Raw genomic sequence first — 17,929 nt, 5'->3', positions numbered from 1 at the left:
GACACTCTGTGGGGGGCAAGATGGAGCCATGAGCTCCAAGTAAAAATGTATTCAAAATTCATGTCCAGGTACACAACGCAAAGACAGGTCTGCAGATACACCCACGGCATTAGTGGCTTTTCAAAGTAGGATGATGAAATGATTCACAGTATGTGTCAAACAAAAAAAGAAAAAAAAACAGGCCTGTCTGTGCTTCCATGACCCCAAACAAATGTTTGCCCAAACCAAGAACACCCAACCAGGAAACGACAAGCCAACTTGCTTGCTAGTCACGGTTTGTGTTATTGAGGAAAAAAATGCTAACAAACTGGCTAAAATAAGAGAACAAACAAAATTTTGGGAAAAAAAGCAAAAATAAACCATCCGAATGCCACCCATTGCAGCACAGTGCGGTGGCACTCTCTTGCGTAGTGAAACTGAACAGTAAAACTGGCTAGCAAACTAGCTAAAATATTTTTCCCCCAAATGCCACTGAATGTCTGTATGCAGTACAGCTCAGTATCCACGTCCCTGCGAGTCACATCGAGTTCATGCGACCTTATCGTCTGGTCACAGCCCGCTGGAGATGGTCTCATAACCGACCGAGACGAGGGTCAGCACGCTGCTCTGGATGTCTGTGGGCGTGTCCTGAGGCAGGGTTTCCGTGGCTACGAGCGCCTGTTTCTTGTTGGCGGCTTTTGCTTTGTTCTCACCCTTCGCCTTGGGGGTCTTGGGGGCGCGGGGCTTGGTCTTTTCCGCAGCCTCCCCGTCGGGCTTGGTTCTGGCCTTGCGCTTCCGGACCCGCTTCTCCTGTTGGGACTCCTCAGGCTCCGGGTTCCCTGAGAGCACCCTGATTTGCTTGTCTATGACCTTCTCGATCATGTCGAAGGCCACGTCTAGCATGCCCGTCCCGAAGCCGTGAGTGGCATTGTCAAATGTCCTGCTGTTCGCAGGGTCGTGAAAGCACTTCCTCATTTCCTCCAGATGGTTTCTGAAACATACAAAAACACACATTTACATTTTCATTTATTCTTCTGGCAGACGCTTTTATCCAAAGCGACTTACAAGTGAGGCAGAGTACAACACAAGCAAAAGCCATACATGGAGTCACAACAACAGAAGTGGTGAATGACCAAGATTCAATAGCGGGCCAGACAAGGTGCAAGCTAGGTGGTAGAGACACATGTGCACTAAACTATTAAAATTATGACATCACACAAACTTTCTGAACATTCCTTTTTAGGAAGTTTTTTTTTTATGTGTTAACAAAGTCCCCACACACTTTTCCAGGATTAGCCAACCTAACCTGTTTGCAACCTGTTGCAAGATGCTTGAGTGGATTCAGTTTCAGTGATTGGATCTGTGAACACCTTACAAAGTTGAGTCTGGCAAAGACCTAAATGTGTGCTTTGTACATGCAATTAAACTTTTGTCATGATCACCCCCACTCTCCACGCCTCCCCCAAAGACAACTTCAAATGAATTTCAAACTCTGCTGATAAATACACACACAAAACGAAACTATTTAAACATATTAAAACAATACACCAAACCATCATTTAATTAACATTTAGGACTTTCAAGAATTAAAGAATTACAATAAGATTTTCAAGTACCTTGTCTCGATTATTTTTGACCAGTGTTGAACCTGGTTGGTGTCCGGGAGCAGCGTTTTGACCATGGAGTCGTAATTCATGTACTGAGAGGCAAAGTCCCTCATGTCTCTGCACAGGGCAGCAGTGTCTCCTGGCAACAACGGACAACTCTGATTATGACATCATCTTTCAACTTCACAAAACATGAAAAATCACGAGGAAAAAAAAATAGCACCATTGTGTAACATTCACAATGCCAAAAACATACCGTGACATTTACTCTTTCAGTGACCCATTTGGAAGTATTATTTACCTTCAGGGTAGCCACCTTCTGATTGCAAAATATAATTAAATTAGCATTACTTACACCTGGAAACTTATTAATTATTATTATTATTGTTAATATAATATTACTATTATTGTTACTTGTATTTTAAAATGTATTTTGTACTCTACACTTAGACTCAGTGTCCGTGTTTCTTTAGGGTGTTGCAGGTAATAGTTTTAGCCCCATGAATAATGGTAACTGATTGTAATCAGACATGGTTAAATTTCTGTGTTGTACTCCACTGAGAAACACACACTCTTCTGCACGTGCATTTATTCAGATGCTCTGCTAGCTGCCCTGCATCGGGTGGTATCCGGCTGGGTAAAATATCACCTACGAGTGAAAGCATAGCTGGGACCCCCAAACGCACCTTCTGTCAGCTTGGAGAAGGAGCTGGACACGGCAGTGTTGGCGCTGGGCGTGAGGCCGAAGGACTGCAGCGACTCCAGCAGGACGCGCTTGCTGGCGGGGCCGCGGCTGACCCGGGTGTAGGCTGCCAGCGAGCGCAGTGACATCTTTTCGGGCGGGTCCAGCCTCCGCTTGACCTCCTCGTAGTGGATCTGGTACTTGCGCGCCTTGGTGCTTTTCATGTTGGGGTCGAGGAGGGAGACCACCTCGGCGAAAGGAATCCGGGGGATGGGGTCTCCAGAGGCGGCCTGCCCCACCCCCTGCCCTGCCCCCTGGCTCGGGCCTTCGTGGGGCTCCCCATTTGGCCTGTCCCCAGGGGCCTCACCCACCACCTTGTGCGTCGTCACCTCCACCATCTGCGCCAGGGGCTCCCCCAGCGGCAGGCCCATCACCTGCTCGTGCTGCGCTCTGGGCGTGTTCTCACCTGCTCCCTCGGCCACTTTGCAGGTATTGGGTTCCATCCTTTTCCCTCCTCCAAATGCTCTCCTTTCTCTGCCCACCTGGCCACGCCTCCTTTGGCAGGTTTCTTCGCCCCTCCCCCTTCTTTACTAAATTTGATTGGTTCTCCTTGTCACTTTTTTTTTCCACATTTAATGGGAATTTCCCCAGGGCTTCTCTATTTTCCTGCCTCCCGTCAATCTCTGTCTTCTTGTTGGTGTTGCTTTTGAAAGACAGAAAAAGAAAAAATAGAGGACAAATGAAGCATCTCCTTGTATGGTGACCTTCAACAGCCTGGTTTTGTCTGAAAAACACCTTCTTATGCATAAAGAGCACTCGAACAGATTGACCTGATCCCAGACCAGCAGAAAACTAGCCAATAATTAATCAGACACCTTGCCTTAAACACAAATTCGGAGTGTGAAAAGAACCAGCAGAACCCTTTTGGGGGAGGTGTTGAGACATATACAGGCAGTGGGGCTGGCTAACAGCAGACTACTTTGATCCGCATAAACACACACACACACACACACACACACACCTCTATAGCCCAGGAGTTTAACCCGGGCAGTGCAGGACCTGGGAGATAACTGTAGCAGAGCTATGGAATAGATTACTCACTTTCCTCTCTAAAGCCCAGCTGCCCTGAGACTGATCACCAGCTGACTTTTTTTGTAATTGTTATTGTCTCTTGTTACAATTTCAGCTTTACATCGATCTTAGATGCTTACATTTTCAAACTAGAAATGTTTATTTGAAATATAATTTATATATTTATAAGTAATTTAACAAAAATATATACATATATATGTCAAAGCCGCAGTGAACTGGTGCACACTTCGTTCAGAGGGATTTGTCGTGTTTTTGCTATGTTCCTCTACGTGATTTTACCTTTTTACCAAATATTTGAAAAGGGGGGATTTCGTATTCAATAAATACGCAAAACACATCAGCTCTTTGTATTTCAGCAACTCCAATATTGACATGAGCCAATATGATATCCACAAATATGTTTTACCAAATGTAATGCATGCTTCAGAGTATTTGACTGCAGTATTTGCATTGATGGTAATTATTTGCTTACATTGCACGTGCTTGATTGCCATCGCTGCTAATCACACCGAGGAGGAGGAGTTCAGATAGTTTACGTGACTTTTCTCTGAACTCGGTCGCGGTCTAAGAGCGCGTGGGGGTGCGATTGCCATGACGGGTAAATTGATCATGCGCGTGACATGTGCTGTTGTCTTTATGTAGGTAAAGACGAAAAAATCTTAAGTACATGAAGCCATGTGCCTATCCCGTCATGCAAAAAGAAGTTACAAGAAGACAGTCTTCTTAATGCCCCCTTTCTCTTTTTTTTGCCTTTTCGTCCTCGCACTGATCCTAGAACAGTACGTGCGGAATAATCCACAATCTTCATTTTAAATGGCGTTTTGGCAGGAAGCTTCGTGATAAGCTGGCGCAATTTTCTGATGATAACTAACGCAAGATACTGACCGAGCAGTCCTCGGTCTGCGAAATAATTCTGCAAACGCCGATCCAAATTCAGGTCAGTAGCTAGCTGAACGTTTTCTTACTTACCTCTCTACCGTTCACTTTTTCCTCCTTTTTCGCTGATCCTAGAACAGTACGTGGAAAAACAAGCTACGGTTTCCTTCTTCTTCAGTGGTGTATTGGCGGGTCGCAGACCAAGTATTATTATCTACTTTTCTATTGGTTCTTGCGACGCCAATCATCTGATTTGTACATATTTATTGGACCATTAGGGTGCCACTCAAAGCAGTTCCGTCTCAGATAACATGGGACTGGGATTTCCGGTGAGGAGACTCCGTCTTCTGGCTTCTTTTTGCCCTTGATAGCAGACCTAAGATCAGTTTGCCCACTCCTAATCCTTACCCCGATCGTTTGGTGTACAATATTTATTCTGATTCAGGATCAGCTACCGACGGCAGACAGATTGACTGTACGTCAAAAATCAATGTGCTCTTAACTGGGAACAGTCAAAACTGTAAACGCGACCGGACCCGCACAGTATTGTTCGGATTATGTTATACGTAACAGGGGGCCAGTGGAGGATTAAGTAGCTAACAGGCAGAAAAAGGTGGAGCGTTTTGTGCATGTTTGATGGCACTATATACGCTACTCCCGCCTCATGTCTCTCTTCCTGTTGGAGAGCGAGATTGAACCGAAGTGCATGCGCAGAAGATGAGCCCCATTGTCATGCAAAACCCTGACTTTGTGATGAAGTGTCGCGGTTGTCATTGGATAAATTTTCTGCTCTTTGAAGAGGAACTACTTTCACGGTGATTTGAACACATTTCAGTTTCTTGAAGTCTGATGCGAACGACAATGTACATTTTCTGTTTTGAAATATTCGAGGTCCGGTGATCCCCTCCTCTTTCCCTCGCTGCACGTACTCTCTGACTGTAACAACTGATCTAGGACCAAAGATGAAATACATCTGTGGTCAGTGCATGGGAGCATGGTCCGTCTACGTCATACACCACACGGACGGGAATCTCAACACTCATAATCCTGAAATTTTCCTCCATCTATGCCCATTCCTATGGAAGGAATTGGTTTATCTTTGATATATTATAATGTAATATAATAATACAGTTAGCTAATCAGAAACGTGGAAATTACCACTGTGGCCCAGAACCTCTCCAATGCTGACTGACGCGCAGAGATGAACGAGAAATTCAGTGTGCAGAAATATGAATTCTTTGTGTCTTCTTTATTTATTTATTTAGTTTAAAAGAGTATTATAATGGATTGGTTAAATATGTTGTTAACGAAAAGAATATGTTTGAAAGAAAGAAAAGCTTATTTAAACCAAGTTGGTGTACTGTTAAAACCTGTAGTTCTGGACTGTACCAGCACCTGTCAAAAGTACCTGTACAGCCGTTCCACTGTATTTAGCTCCCCCTGGCGACCGAACCTCCGCAGTGCACCGATACTTAATCAGCATTTCAAAAGGCCAATTATTTCAGGGACCTATCTGTCGCTATGCAGAACGTTTTGTACCGATACAGAATTGGCGTTGTTCCAGAGAGCACTGCTGCAACTACAAGTGTGCTTGGCCTACTAACCTAGTTTGTGAGCTCCCCAGTTTCAAAGTACATCTTCTCAGTGACTTACCCTTACTGGCCAACAGGTGGCAGTACATGGTTTAAAAAACGATTAGGCAACGAGCTGGGTAGTGATTTATGCCATTCATGGCAGTGAGCTGTGAACATATTAGAATCAGAGGTTAGCTGTTCGGAATTCGAAAAATATTGCTATCTTCAGTGTCCAAGGTATCTAAATGGTAATTGAAGGTCATTTGAATCACCATTTAGGCTTTGACACGGCTCTGTCTCATTGGGGTCACAAAGGTATCGTAAACAGAGCTGCCAGTTTTGTTTTCAAATGTTGAATTGTCACTGACCAAGTGGCATGGCCTTTTTTGTCTTTTTAAATAGTCATACCTGTGTTTCTTTAGTGTATGTTGCAGGTGAAGCACCAGCCAGATATTTTTGTGTGGGAAATCAACATCAGAAACTGTTCTCCTTGTGTTTTTCCTGAGCTTTATATTTTGTGACATCATTAAACAGATTAATTTAAGGCATGGCTTAGGACGCATCATTTGTAGATATAACTAAACAACTTTCTTTTACATTTTTTTCCACCCAATCACACTTTGAAAGCTGCTTAAACAAAAACACTTTGATTCAATCACTTATTGATTGATTGATCGAAAGCCATTTTATGCAAACTGTGTATAATGTGAGAACATGCTCTCTGCTGCAGTTGCAAATACAAGTATCGCCACTACAAGGTGGGTTTTGCTTTGATGGAATTAGAATTAGCATTGGAATGATTAAAGATGGCATAAGTGGTTGCTTGGTCATGCAGTGTGTCAGCTTTGTGCTTCTGATTGGGAACAAGTCACATTACCATGAGATATCCTCTTTAGAGTTTATGTCAGTCTTTAGCTCGACATACATCAGAACTACCTTGCCATATATGAAATATATTATACATTTGCCATCTGAAATTGAGGAAACGGATTCTGTCTCTGTCCAGACACCTGAATTGAGCAGAGAGGGGAGAAGATCCTAAATAGTGTGTAACTTGGTCACTACAGTGAACGCTGCATGTAACTGTGTCTCAGGGAGTGTGGCACAGTGCTTCAGCTGGGATGGTGGAACATGCAGTCCCGCCAGATCCGCAGAGCGTTGCTGCTCTTTGTCATCGTGTGTTTATTCTTCTTGCGCATCATTTCTCTGGCTCAAATCGGAGTGTCAGCAGCCCGCGAATGAGGAGAGTCCTCGTGTTTTTTTTTGGTATAAAAGCAGGAATAAAATTCATGTCAGCACTCCTGCCAGCTGCAAGTCCCCTCGTGCCAGAGAGGGAAAGGAAAATGGTCACCTCACGTATATCACAGACACTTTAATATATACAGCACTGAAGCACCATCAGCTTACAAGCGGGGGCACTGAAAGGCAGCTCTCAAAGTAGCTATCATGAATCTGTCTTTAATTGTTATTTTGTGTTTAACAAGAGCACTGGTTGAAAAAAGGCTCCCCCACTGGGTGCTGATTTCTTTTTAACTTGATAGTATGTGGTGTGGCCTTGCCTTTCTGACCCCTGAGCTCCTCACATTCAGATGGTAACTGTAAATTTCTTGGTCTGTTTGTTATTATTGCAGTTGTTTAATGCAGGCTGTACAGAGGTGTGTGAACTAACCTGATGAGAAGCACGTTAAACTCGGTAAAGTGATGCCTCGTTAGATGAGAAGGCCCACAGGGTTTAGTTTCTGTGTTACACCTTACCAGGAGGCTAGCTTCCCGTCTGATTGGCAGGTACCATGTTCTCCAGCCTTTGTCTGATAGGATGAGCCTTATGGCATGAGTAATCATGGTGACCAGGGCATGGGGAGATGGTGGTGGTTCACTCACCCTGTGCCCACTACAGCCTGGTGTGACTTCCACTTGCTTTCCAGGGGAGGGTCACTGAGCCTAGGGAGAGGTGCTCTGTGCTGTGGAGATCCAGAGGTGAAACCTGGCAGCAGCAGCTTTGGACCGGTCATATCCGGTTGGTGCCCGTCTCAGGTGGGGGGCCAGGAGGGCTGTGCTCACATGCCCGTCAGTCTGTGGGACACAGGTGAGGGTATATTGCCTCTCTGCAGGGGGGCATCTGTCTCATTAGAACTGCCTTTGGTACTCCTTATGAGCACCACTGTCCCAGTTAGCATAAAAGTATGAGATTTCCCCTATAAATCCTGTACTTATATGCATGTGTATGTATTCCAGACACACCACCTGAGGAGAGTCTTACTCATGAGTACGCTTTGAAGTACTGCACAAACCTTTTTCACAATCCAATTAGACCAAATAGTAAGCAGTGCCTGGATTCAGGTACTGGGGGGTGTCTTTCATTGTAATTGTCCGCAACGTCAAATTCGCCTGTTCTGGGATCAGCGGGAGAGAGGAAATGAGCTCCCCTTACCCTCCCGGGCACAGCCAGTCCTGAACTCCGGCGTGAAATCGATCGCCGCGTGGCCCATCTGCATCATGTTCGCCGGCGCTGGCCTGCCTGCCGGTATCAGATGGCATGACACGCTTATTTCCGCACGGCGTTACTGCTCCCTGAGCAGAGGCAGCAGAGTCGGCAAGGTCGGAGCGAGCGCTGATTTCTGCTGCACCGAGAGGCTGGGTGCGCGAGTCCTCCACCTCCGCACAGAGGGACTGACTGCTACGTCTGTCCGGCTGCAACATTAGTCAGCCTGAGATCAACCAGACTAATTTAGTCACACGTGCAGGTCAACCCCCCTCGTTTTCCACAGTCTCATGTGGAATTATGGGTGTCTGATCTTTGAGGACAGCTGTAGCTGAAACATGTCTGTCACCAACTGTCTTCATGAACTAGCATGTTGCTTTTGTCTCATTGACAAAGGGCAGGCCTGAATCCTACTGAAATGACCATGCTGGGATCTTCAACATTTCTAAACTGATTTTCATGTTTCTGAAGCCCTAGTTGTCCGGAACACGCAGCACGCAGTCTCGACCTACAAGCGCTGAATTGTTTGCCCTCGTCCCTCTCCACAGCACAGAAATCATTCCTATTGGGTAAGACTGTAAGACTGCGATTAATGAGACCCAGACCTGGTGTGACGTCATCAATGGATTGACATGATGATTGGTTGTGGCAAAAGTCTTTTGCAAATGATCCAGTTGTAGGACTGACTCACTTTATAATGTGTCTCAGAATGTGTATGGCAGCAGTGTGGCACAGCGCTAAGGAGCAGGGCTTATAACCCAAAAGCTGCTGGTTGGAGGGAGTGTGGGGGGGGGGGGGGGGTGCTTTGGTCTTTCACGCCTCGGCAAGGCACTTAACCTGAGCTGCCTCTGTAAATCTCCAGCTGTATAAATGGATAACATGTAAAAATTGTAAGCTGTGCAAGTTGCTCCGGAAAAAAAGCATCTGCTAAGCAAAATGTAATACCCCCAAAAAAAATTTGCCTCTTGACGGTTTTGCCAGGCATGACTATCACAGGGGGGCAAGAGTGCCGTGACTCTGTGGGAAGGGGTCACGGGCGCAGGCTCAGGGTGGCTGCGAGGGGGGCGGGAGGGATGCCTGTGTGGGCGTGCTGTCAGTGCTGCAGGCTCCATTAGCTGATAGCTTTGTCTTGGGCTAATCAATCCAGCCTCACAGCCAGCACTCCTCTACCAATGGCTGCTTTATTATTATAAATAATTCTGTTCATCACGTATACACGTACATTTTCCATTTATATCCCTGCTTTGGCTGCACCGTTCACTGTAAAGTTATGCCAGTGAGCCACAATTTGAATCCTAAATCTCTAATCTGTCTATTTGCCTGGCAGGCGTCCTTGGTAGGGTAACACAGACAGCTCTTATTTTATATAGCTTGGTATTTGCTATTCACTGGAGTAATTCAGGTTAACCACCTTGCAGAAGGGTACAATGACATTGCCCCAGATTGGATTTGAAGCCCAGCTCCTACCCATAATGCCACACTTCCACCTTTTCTTTTTCTTTTTTCTTCTTTGTCTTTCCATCTCCTTATTTTTGTCTTTCTCCCATCCTCCCCTCCTCATCTCTCTGTGAAAGGATTCAGATTGGCTTTGTTAGCATGAGCAGGAGTTATGCAGCACTGTCAAAGTAGCCTCAGGTAGGAACACATAGGATCAAACCTCCTCACACTCCTGGCCGCCTTTACTCAAGACAGCATAAATACGGACGAACATCAGAACCCCCCCCCCCCGTCTCCTTCTCTCACCTTGCGAGACGCACCCATCTGGCGGAGGCAGTGTTCCAGACAGAGGGGGGGCACCTGCTGTGATGTAACAGGCTGAGTCGGCCGCCCCCCTGCTGGGCGCCGTGGCGATCGATCGCTGTGCAGGAGCTGGTAATGGAAAGGACACGAGAGGCCGGTCTGACGCTGCACTGGTCACTAGCTGGGCAGAAGCCATGAGAGGTCCCAGCTGACAACACTCATGTGGAAGCTTTTCTCACAGGCAGAGACACAAGCTGGACCCCACCTGAACTGCTCAGCTTCCTGCTTAGTATGCATACTGTGACAAAAATAAACAATAATAATAATAATAATCATCATCATCATAATAGTTATAGTAATACTCATTTATTTATTTATATAAACCACAATATAAATCCTAGAAATATGAGTTAAAAAAGACAGGACAGAGAGAGAAAACAGGAATTGCTATATATAACATAGGATGAAACATAGGAGTTGCTCTGGATAAAAGCACAAAGACCAAAAGGACTGAAGTTATCAGAAGAGTAGAGAGTCAGGTAAAAGCAGGGATAATAAATGACTCTAGTTTTTTTGTTTTACAAATGTGGGTGGAGCCAGAGTCACAGACCTGCTCAGGAAGGGAACTGCAGAGGTTTGCAGGCAGTGCTGCTGAAAGCTCTGTTTTCCCAGAATCCTGAGCTTTGCAGCCCATAAGCTAACTGGCACACCAGGAGTTTAGCTGCTGTGAGTGTACCTGTGTAAGCGGTGCAGCAGGTTGGACCTGTAGCTGGGAGCCTTCGAGAGCCTTGCTCCGTAGGTGTCGAGCAGCACTTTGTAGGCATGGTCTTCTAAACCAGTTACAATGGGGTTCCAGCATTTTGATTGGGTGAGGATTCAGACTGCAGAGTTTCAAACCGTTTGATGTTTATTTAGAGTTCCTGAGCAAAAACCATGGGACTTTACAGTACTCTAATCAGGTAGTTACAAATGCATGAATCAGCTCCTCTGCACCAGAGAAAGATGGTCTTAGCTTTAGTCCTGTGTGTATGTGTGTGTGTGTGTGTGTGTGTGTCTTTGTCTTTGTCTTTGTCTGGCTTTGTCTGAGATGTTTCCTTAGCAGACTCCAGGGCTAATTAAAAATGTTTGCGTCCTGTTGTGACAGTCTGATCTCATTGGATTGCAGCAGGGTGTCTGCACCACACGGGCTCCAGAACTCAGTGTGCACCATATGTGTGATGTTACGGTTCATCAGGTCTACCCGGGTGCATTTCTGTGGGGGCCAAATTTTAAGAAAAATAAGGTGAGGGTGGGCCTATCATTTTCCACTTCCTATTGGTAACACAATGCATGAAAAAGTGGCATGTGCATGTATGAAATATGCTTGGTTATGATTTATCACGTTTGCAATAACATGTTGTTACCTTCCCTTTGTGGTGTGGGACATCAGCACCTCGGAATAGATATATACAGAGCTCATTAAACAATACTGGAAAACAGATTTCAGATCAATCAATCAATTTATTAATCAAGTCTAATTCACAACAATTCTTTACAATTAAATTATAGAAGATTTATAATAATACACAATAATGACAGCGGATAGGAAGAGAACAGGTGATTGCCTAAACTCAAGGAGCCCTGGGCCCATAACAGTATGCTGGAGTTCTGATGCATGTAAAAGAGTAGCTTTTGGTTCTTTAAGGATCTGGGTTATTAAAGTGTGAAAGGATTAAAGTTAAATCTCATGCATTTCTTAGTTACTCAGCCAGATAGCTCTCCCTCGCCACAGGGAGGCATATGCCCCTGTGGGACTCCTGCTGTCTAATTGCTTGTTAATTTAAATTAGAGTGAAATCTTGGAAATCTGTTCATTGAGGGTGGACTCCAGAGAGCTGACCGCGTTGATAGGGTTAGGATTAGGGTCAAGGTTAGGGTTAGGGTTGAGTTTGGGCACAGCCGCTTGCAAGAGATGCTCACAGAGGAAATTCTGTTGAGAGGGTGGACCGACTAAAATCTGTCTACGATCTGCTCTCTGTGGAAATGTCATTGTCTATGGGACGAAAAAGGGTTAACCACATCATTGACAGCCTTCTAATAAAGGCTTTAACTAGGTGTTAACTTTAACCTATCTAAGTCAATCTGGATAAGAGCATCTGCTAAAGGACAGTAATGTAATGTACTGTTTTTAATGATGTATCGTTACACTAGTACGTTATACACTAGTGTGTAATTATTATGCATACTGGGAAGATAACCCTCTAGAAGCAGATACGCACTTTCCCATTATTTTTTTTGCTTTTAATCAGTATCTTTAAAGATTTAATTATAAATGCACTTCATGTGCATATGTCATTATTAGCCAAGAGTGACCCTCAACAGAGTCTGACAGTGGGTCTGTTGGCAAGCCATGTGATCCAGCACCGGAAGTCCCTCAGTAATTAGCTTAAGAACCCCTCGCTGCGTCCCTCATCAAGAGCCTCAACACAATGCCTGGGCTTCCCAAAAACAAAGGGGTTTTAGAGGTCCTTTGACAGGCATCCAAGCCATTCGGTTCGTCCTCAAAATGTCTGTTTATGCAACCCGTCTAGACCACCTCACTGTCAGGCAATCGGGCGCCCCCCCTGTGGCAGCCAGCCTGCAGTTTCAGGGCGCTACCCCCGCGAAGCTCGAGGAGTTAAAAGGAGACGAACGAGGCAGCAGCAGCAGTTAAAATGCAGCGGGGTGAGAAGGCGTCGTCCCGTTTACCAGGGAAACGATTCTGCTCCAGGGAAAGGCTGAGTGCTAATGAGCTGTGGGTTATCCCTCCATCTCCAGGCCTGCGCCAAACTCCCAGAATTCCCATTTGCACCCTGGAGGAAGCTATCACTCAGTCATCTCTCTCTCTCTCTCTGTCTTTCTCTCTCTCCCCCCCCCCTCTCTCTCTCCTCTCTCGGGTGCGCTATCTGCTTTGATAATTCATTTATTTCTCATAACTCTCACTTCCTTTACAGTCAGTATCACATCTGTGAGTGTGCCCCCCCACCCCTCCTCCACCATCCCCCAAATCAGACTAATCAAGCATCCTGTGAAGGAACAAGCTCTGGAGGGAAGTGTTCCTATTGGTGGTGACACACGAGGCCTTCCTCGCCTTGATTGGACTGTCTGCCTCATCAGCAGCACGACACGCTTCAAACATTATCTCAGCATCGTCAGAGTGGCTCCGGGGGTGCGGGGTTGTGGGGGGGGCTTGAGCAGACGATAAGGGATTCTTCGCTGCTTCTCATTATGGCTCGTCTCAGGCTGTGCAGAAGCAATGCACAGCAAGTAATTTTTTTTTTTTTACAGATTTCTCTCATCTCTCATGAAAAGGATGTGGAAGAAAAGATAAATTGTGATTTGAGGAAAGCACAGGATTAGATTCGATTTAGGGTTTCATTTTTTTCTTTTAATCACGTTGAGCACACTTTATATTCGCTTCTTCTGCTTACTCCATTTGCCTACAGGAGTCAGAAAAAGACAAACCTCAACAACTATGTTCTTCCATGTGGCCTTGGTCTGTTTTTTTTTTTGTTGTGGGGAAGGAGGTAATTACCATCTGACACACGGTAGGTGTTGGTGAGACAGCGGGACTGGCTTTGTGGAGACACCTTGCAGCCTCACTGATGGCAGCTGCAAACACAGCACCCTGCCTGTTATCAAGGGGTTCACCTTGTGCACTCCGTCCTCCTCCAGGTGGCATCAATACCCGACTGGAGAGACGCAGGGTGGAGTGGTGGTAAGGAGCAGGGCCCATAAGTGAAAGGTTGCAGGACTGATTCCCTACTGGAGCACTGCTGCTGTATACTTAGGCAAGGTACTTAACCCACAATTGCCTCAGTAAATATCCAGCTGTATAAATAAGTGACATATAAGCTTTTAACCTATGTAAGCTGGTCTGGATAAGAGCGTCTGCTAAATGACAATAATGTCATGTAATGTAATGTAATGTAAGATCCACAGATATGCCCTCTGACCTTTGCTTGTTCAGGGCAGAGTGTGGAGTCTGCATTGTTGCACAATAAAGAGTCCAGCAGGGCCTGCTTGGGTTGGACAGGAGAGAAGCAGGGGCTGATGGGAAATCTGAGAGCAATGCCTTTATGGGGAGAGCTAGTTTGCCTGTTGCCTGTGGTGTTTACTTTCTAGCCCTCTGCCTACTCATTGCTCAGAAAGTACAGGAGGTATGCAACAGGGTGTGGTTTTGGCATTGGACTCCATTTCCCAACATGTCATGCAGAATCTCAAAGATCCTGTGAGAGACTTGACCAATGTAAAACCACACAGGTAGATTCCTACACCTTAATTTGCTGTGTGATAGCTGGATCCACATGTCTCAAATCCTCCAGAAATCTCAATTTGAGGCAACACCCCTGGTATCTATGTCATTTATCAAAAAATACCTGTGGAACACTGCATCTGTGATTGGGTAACTCCCAAACAGTTACACTAGGTCATACCTGTCCCTGTCATGCTTGGTTGAAATAATATTTTGTTAGTCTAAATAACCAGTTCATCAATTGGTTGCATCTTGGGTTGTCTTTCCTTTTTATGGCTGTATAGACACATACAGTCAGTGTACGTTTCTACTGTAAATCACTACTCCTCAGTGAGGTGACCTTTTTCATGCTGTCTGTATAGTTCAGTCTGTCGGTTTCTCCACTGGTTGGCTTTAGCCTGCTCTGCTTCCAGACAAACCATCCACATCATCACATCAGACAGCAGGCTTAAAATCAAAGGGGCTTTGCAGGTGCTCTAAGCTGAGGCTGATGGGAAAGGATTGTCCTTAAAGGAACACTCATATCTTCTTCACAGGGTTATCAGTAACAAACCTCACATCAGAATTGTGCCTGAGATCAGCTGCGCTTGACTGAGGTCCCGGCCATCTGTCTATCCATGGATTGTGTGTTTCCGTAGCGCGTCTGCACCTCACTGTAGACGCAGCACACCTCTCCTCCAGAGTGTTACGCTCCTGCGTCTCGTCACCGAAAAGAGAGGCACAAAATAGGTCAAACCACGGCTGCACCTCTTTAATCAACACCTCAAAAACGGACAAAGGAAAAATGGGAGGGGCTAGCTTTTAGGGCTAGTGGGTTTTACGAATGGCAGGAAAGTGGTTTGGGTTTTTTTTTTTTTTTTTCTTTGGATTGTCCTTCTGGGACAGGTTGCTCTGAATGTGCTTAAACACTGTCAGCGGCCCATGCCTGTGACCCTTCAGCCGCACGCGCACCACGGAAAACATAATAACAATAGTCGCCATAATCAATGCTGCCGTTTCCATGGCGACCACTACTACTGCTAGTATCGCCGCAATTGAGGAGGCGAAGCACCAGCCCGCCAGGGGCTGCAGTTTATAGGATGTAATGAGCTGGAGAGAGGAGAGAGGAGAGGGAGGAAGAAAAGAAAAAAAAAACAGTGATATTTTCCTGTGTTTGGCTCAGCCGTTTCCATACCAACCATCTGCTGGAGGATTGGCCGGCTGGGTTTGGTGGTGAGTGGGTGGGGTGGTGTGGTGAATGGGTGGGGGGGGCTCCCTTGGGGGTAGAAGGCAGATTGAATGGGGCTGGTGCCTCTCCCCAGCTGCTTCAGGAAGTAGGTTTGCCACCAGGAGGCCACCGACGCTTCAGACACAGCCCGGGGGGGTGGGGGGGGTGGGGGGGTGGTGTTGCTTTGGGGAGTTGGGGGATTATTGAGACGGCCTGTGCTAACGACCCTCCCCCCGATTACTTTCCTCGTCCCATCTCTCAGAAGTGGGTGGTTGCAACGCAGGGTGAAGTGTGCTGTGTTTGAATGTGTTTTTACCTCATCTGTTTCCCAGGCAACAGAAGCACCACATGCGTGTGCGCACACACACACACACACACACACACACACACACACACACATTCACAAGCATACCCATACATATATACATATACACTCACATACACACAAGCGCACTCACAACACATAAGCAAGCACATGCACAAATACACAGGCATAAGTGCTCACACATACACACATATACATGCACACACAGACACACAGACACACAGACGTGCTGTGTGTTTGGTGGGGGTCAGGGTCTCTCCACACTATCTGTCACTACCCAAGCTTCACATGACTAGAGAAGGGGGAGAGAAAAGTGTTTCTCCAATGCAGTTGGTAGAGTGGAGACTGGGGGGAAAGTAAAACTCTCATTATTGCGTTGGAATTATAACTTCTACATGTGCATCGGTAATCAATATCCACCTGCCCAATAATCAATATCCTGTTTTCCCTTTACATAGTCTTGCTGAAACTGAGAGATGCAGGCAGCATCAGCAGTATCAGCCTTTTGACAATTGCATCGCTGCATACCTTTGGGTTGTCCTGTGTTTGAGAGTGGGTCGTCATCAACTGTGATACAGGGGAGATCAAAAGTTAAGGACTGAAGTCCCACTCATAACCCAAAGGAGCCCAGAGCTGTTCCTCACATCTGCAGTTTCTCATGGGGCAAAACACGCTGTTGTGTTTTAGAGTAGGCATCTGTATCTGGCACAAATGTGAATAAAGTTAGGCTGGTGAAGCAGTGCCTGTACGCCTCTCTTTGCAAGCATACACAGTCTTATCTGAGGGCGATAGATGATGGGGATGCTGGGGATGTTGTTGCCGTTGGCGTGCTGGTGACAGAGCACCCTCGGTGCCTTCCCTGAGTGTCCTGGGGGGGGCGGAGTCCCTCTGCAAGCATCCCTCTGCAGATTCAGAGGAACACCCTGGACCCGCAGTGCTGTTTCCCAAAACGGTGGAGTAACTGGGTCAGCAGCGCTCTTCTCCCGATTAAGCGCGTTCACTGAGGAAATGGGAAACAGTAATTAACCAGATCTCGAATCACCTAACTTACCTGCATGTGGTGGGAGGGAACAGGGGGGCAACGACCCCAAGGAGCACACCTTCCAGACGGCCCTGCTCCCTTCCAGAATCTTCCGCCCCTCTTCGCCTCCCTTTGTCCCACATCCTCGCCTGAGTTTGCAGCAGTTGCCTGCCGCTGTTTGTTTCCCCCCCGCCGGCTACACCGTTCCCCGGCATGCCCGCCCGCAGCGGTGACTCGCTGGTTAAATTAGCATCCGCTCCAGCGGTACCTTAAAGGGAGATCAAATATTTGGAAGAGAGATAATTAAACAGCTTAGCTATGAACACGAGTGCTTTGCAAAACTGCGGAAGAAGTACACCCACGAACACTCATGCGCTCGGTTTCCATTTTCAGCTAAAATCATTAGCATCACAATCCCCAAATCTGCTTGCACAGCAGTGGGGATAACTATGCACTCAGCTGACTAATTAGCGGAACAGATGCTGCAGCTGGTCTATAGATTCACCTGAACCAACACCTGCATATAACAGCTACCTGGGTGGTAGATGGCAGCCATTTTTTTTTTCAAGTGCAGCATGACCTCTGACACCCTGAAAGAATTGAAAATATACCAAAACACAAACACACACACAACGAGCACCTCTTTACTATTTTTAAACAAAAGGACTGGATGGAGAGAAGGTTAGCAGCAACAATATAGAGGGGGTCATCACAAAATGAACTTTTGTGATGAGAATTCACACAGTACAGTGGTCATCTGCTTGTATTATTGTCTGCTTGTTTGGTTGAGTCTTTTCAGGCTTCACCACTAAGGATACATCCAGCTTTCCTCCCAATCCACTGAAGTTCTGAACAACCTCCTGCTGCTTGCTGCCTGGTCTCCCCCTGTGTATTACAGTTAGACCCAGAGGAGTTCGGCCTACATTGCTACTGGCAGCACAGTGCAACACAGCAGAGAAAGATTTACCACATGAAGACGCAGTGGTCTAGCAGATTCTATTCAGTGCAAATGTGATTCAGAGATTAGGGGATTGGGCTTGTGACCAGGGGGTTGCCAGTTTGAATCCATGTG

General features: G+C 46.2%; 1 protein-coding gene across 1 annotated transcript; it reads right to left on the bottom strand.

Moving 5' to 3' along the window:
- Positions 1-464: 464 nt before the first annotated feature.
- On the bottom strand, positions 465-4,403 carry si:ch73-127m5.2 (uncharacterized protein LOC561202 homolog). Its single transcript, XM_036549311.1, has 4 exons — positions 4,330-4,403; positions 2,273-2,971; positions 1,596-1,725; positions 465-970 (listed from the first exon to the last, which is right to left on the bottom strand). Exons 2-4 carry the CDS (start codon positions 2,769-2,771, stop codon positions 550-552), a joined length of 1,050 nt encoding a protein of 349 aa, XP_036405204.1. The 5' UTR covers positions 2,772-2,971; positions 4,330-4,403; the 3' UTR covers positions 465-549.
- Between the last annotated feature and the right edge of the window lie 13,526 nt (positions 4,404-17,929).

Source organism: Megalops cyprinoides, chromosome 1 (assembly GCF_013368585.1).
Source record: "Megalops cyprinoides isolate fMegCyp1 chromosome 1, fMegCyp1.pri, whole genome shotgun sequence".
NCBI classification, from domain to species: Eukaryota; Metazoa; Chordata; class Actinopteri; order Elopiformes; family Megalopidae; genus Megalops; species Megalops cyprinoides.
Note: the sequence above shows the minus strand (reverse complement) of the source record. Positions and strands in the feature narration are given on the sequence as shown.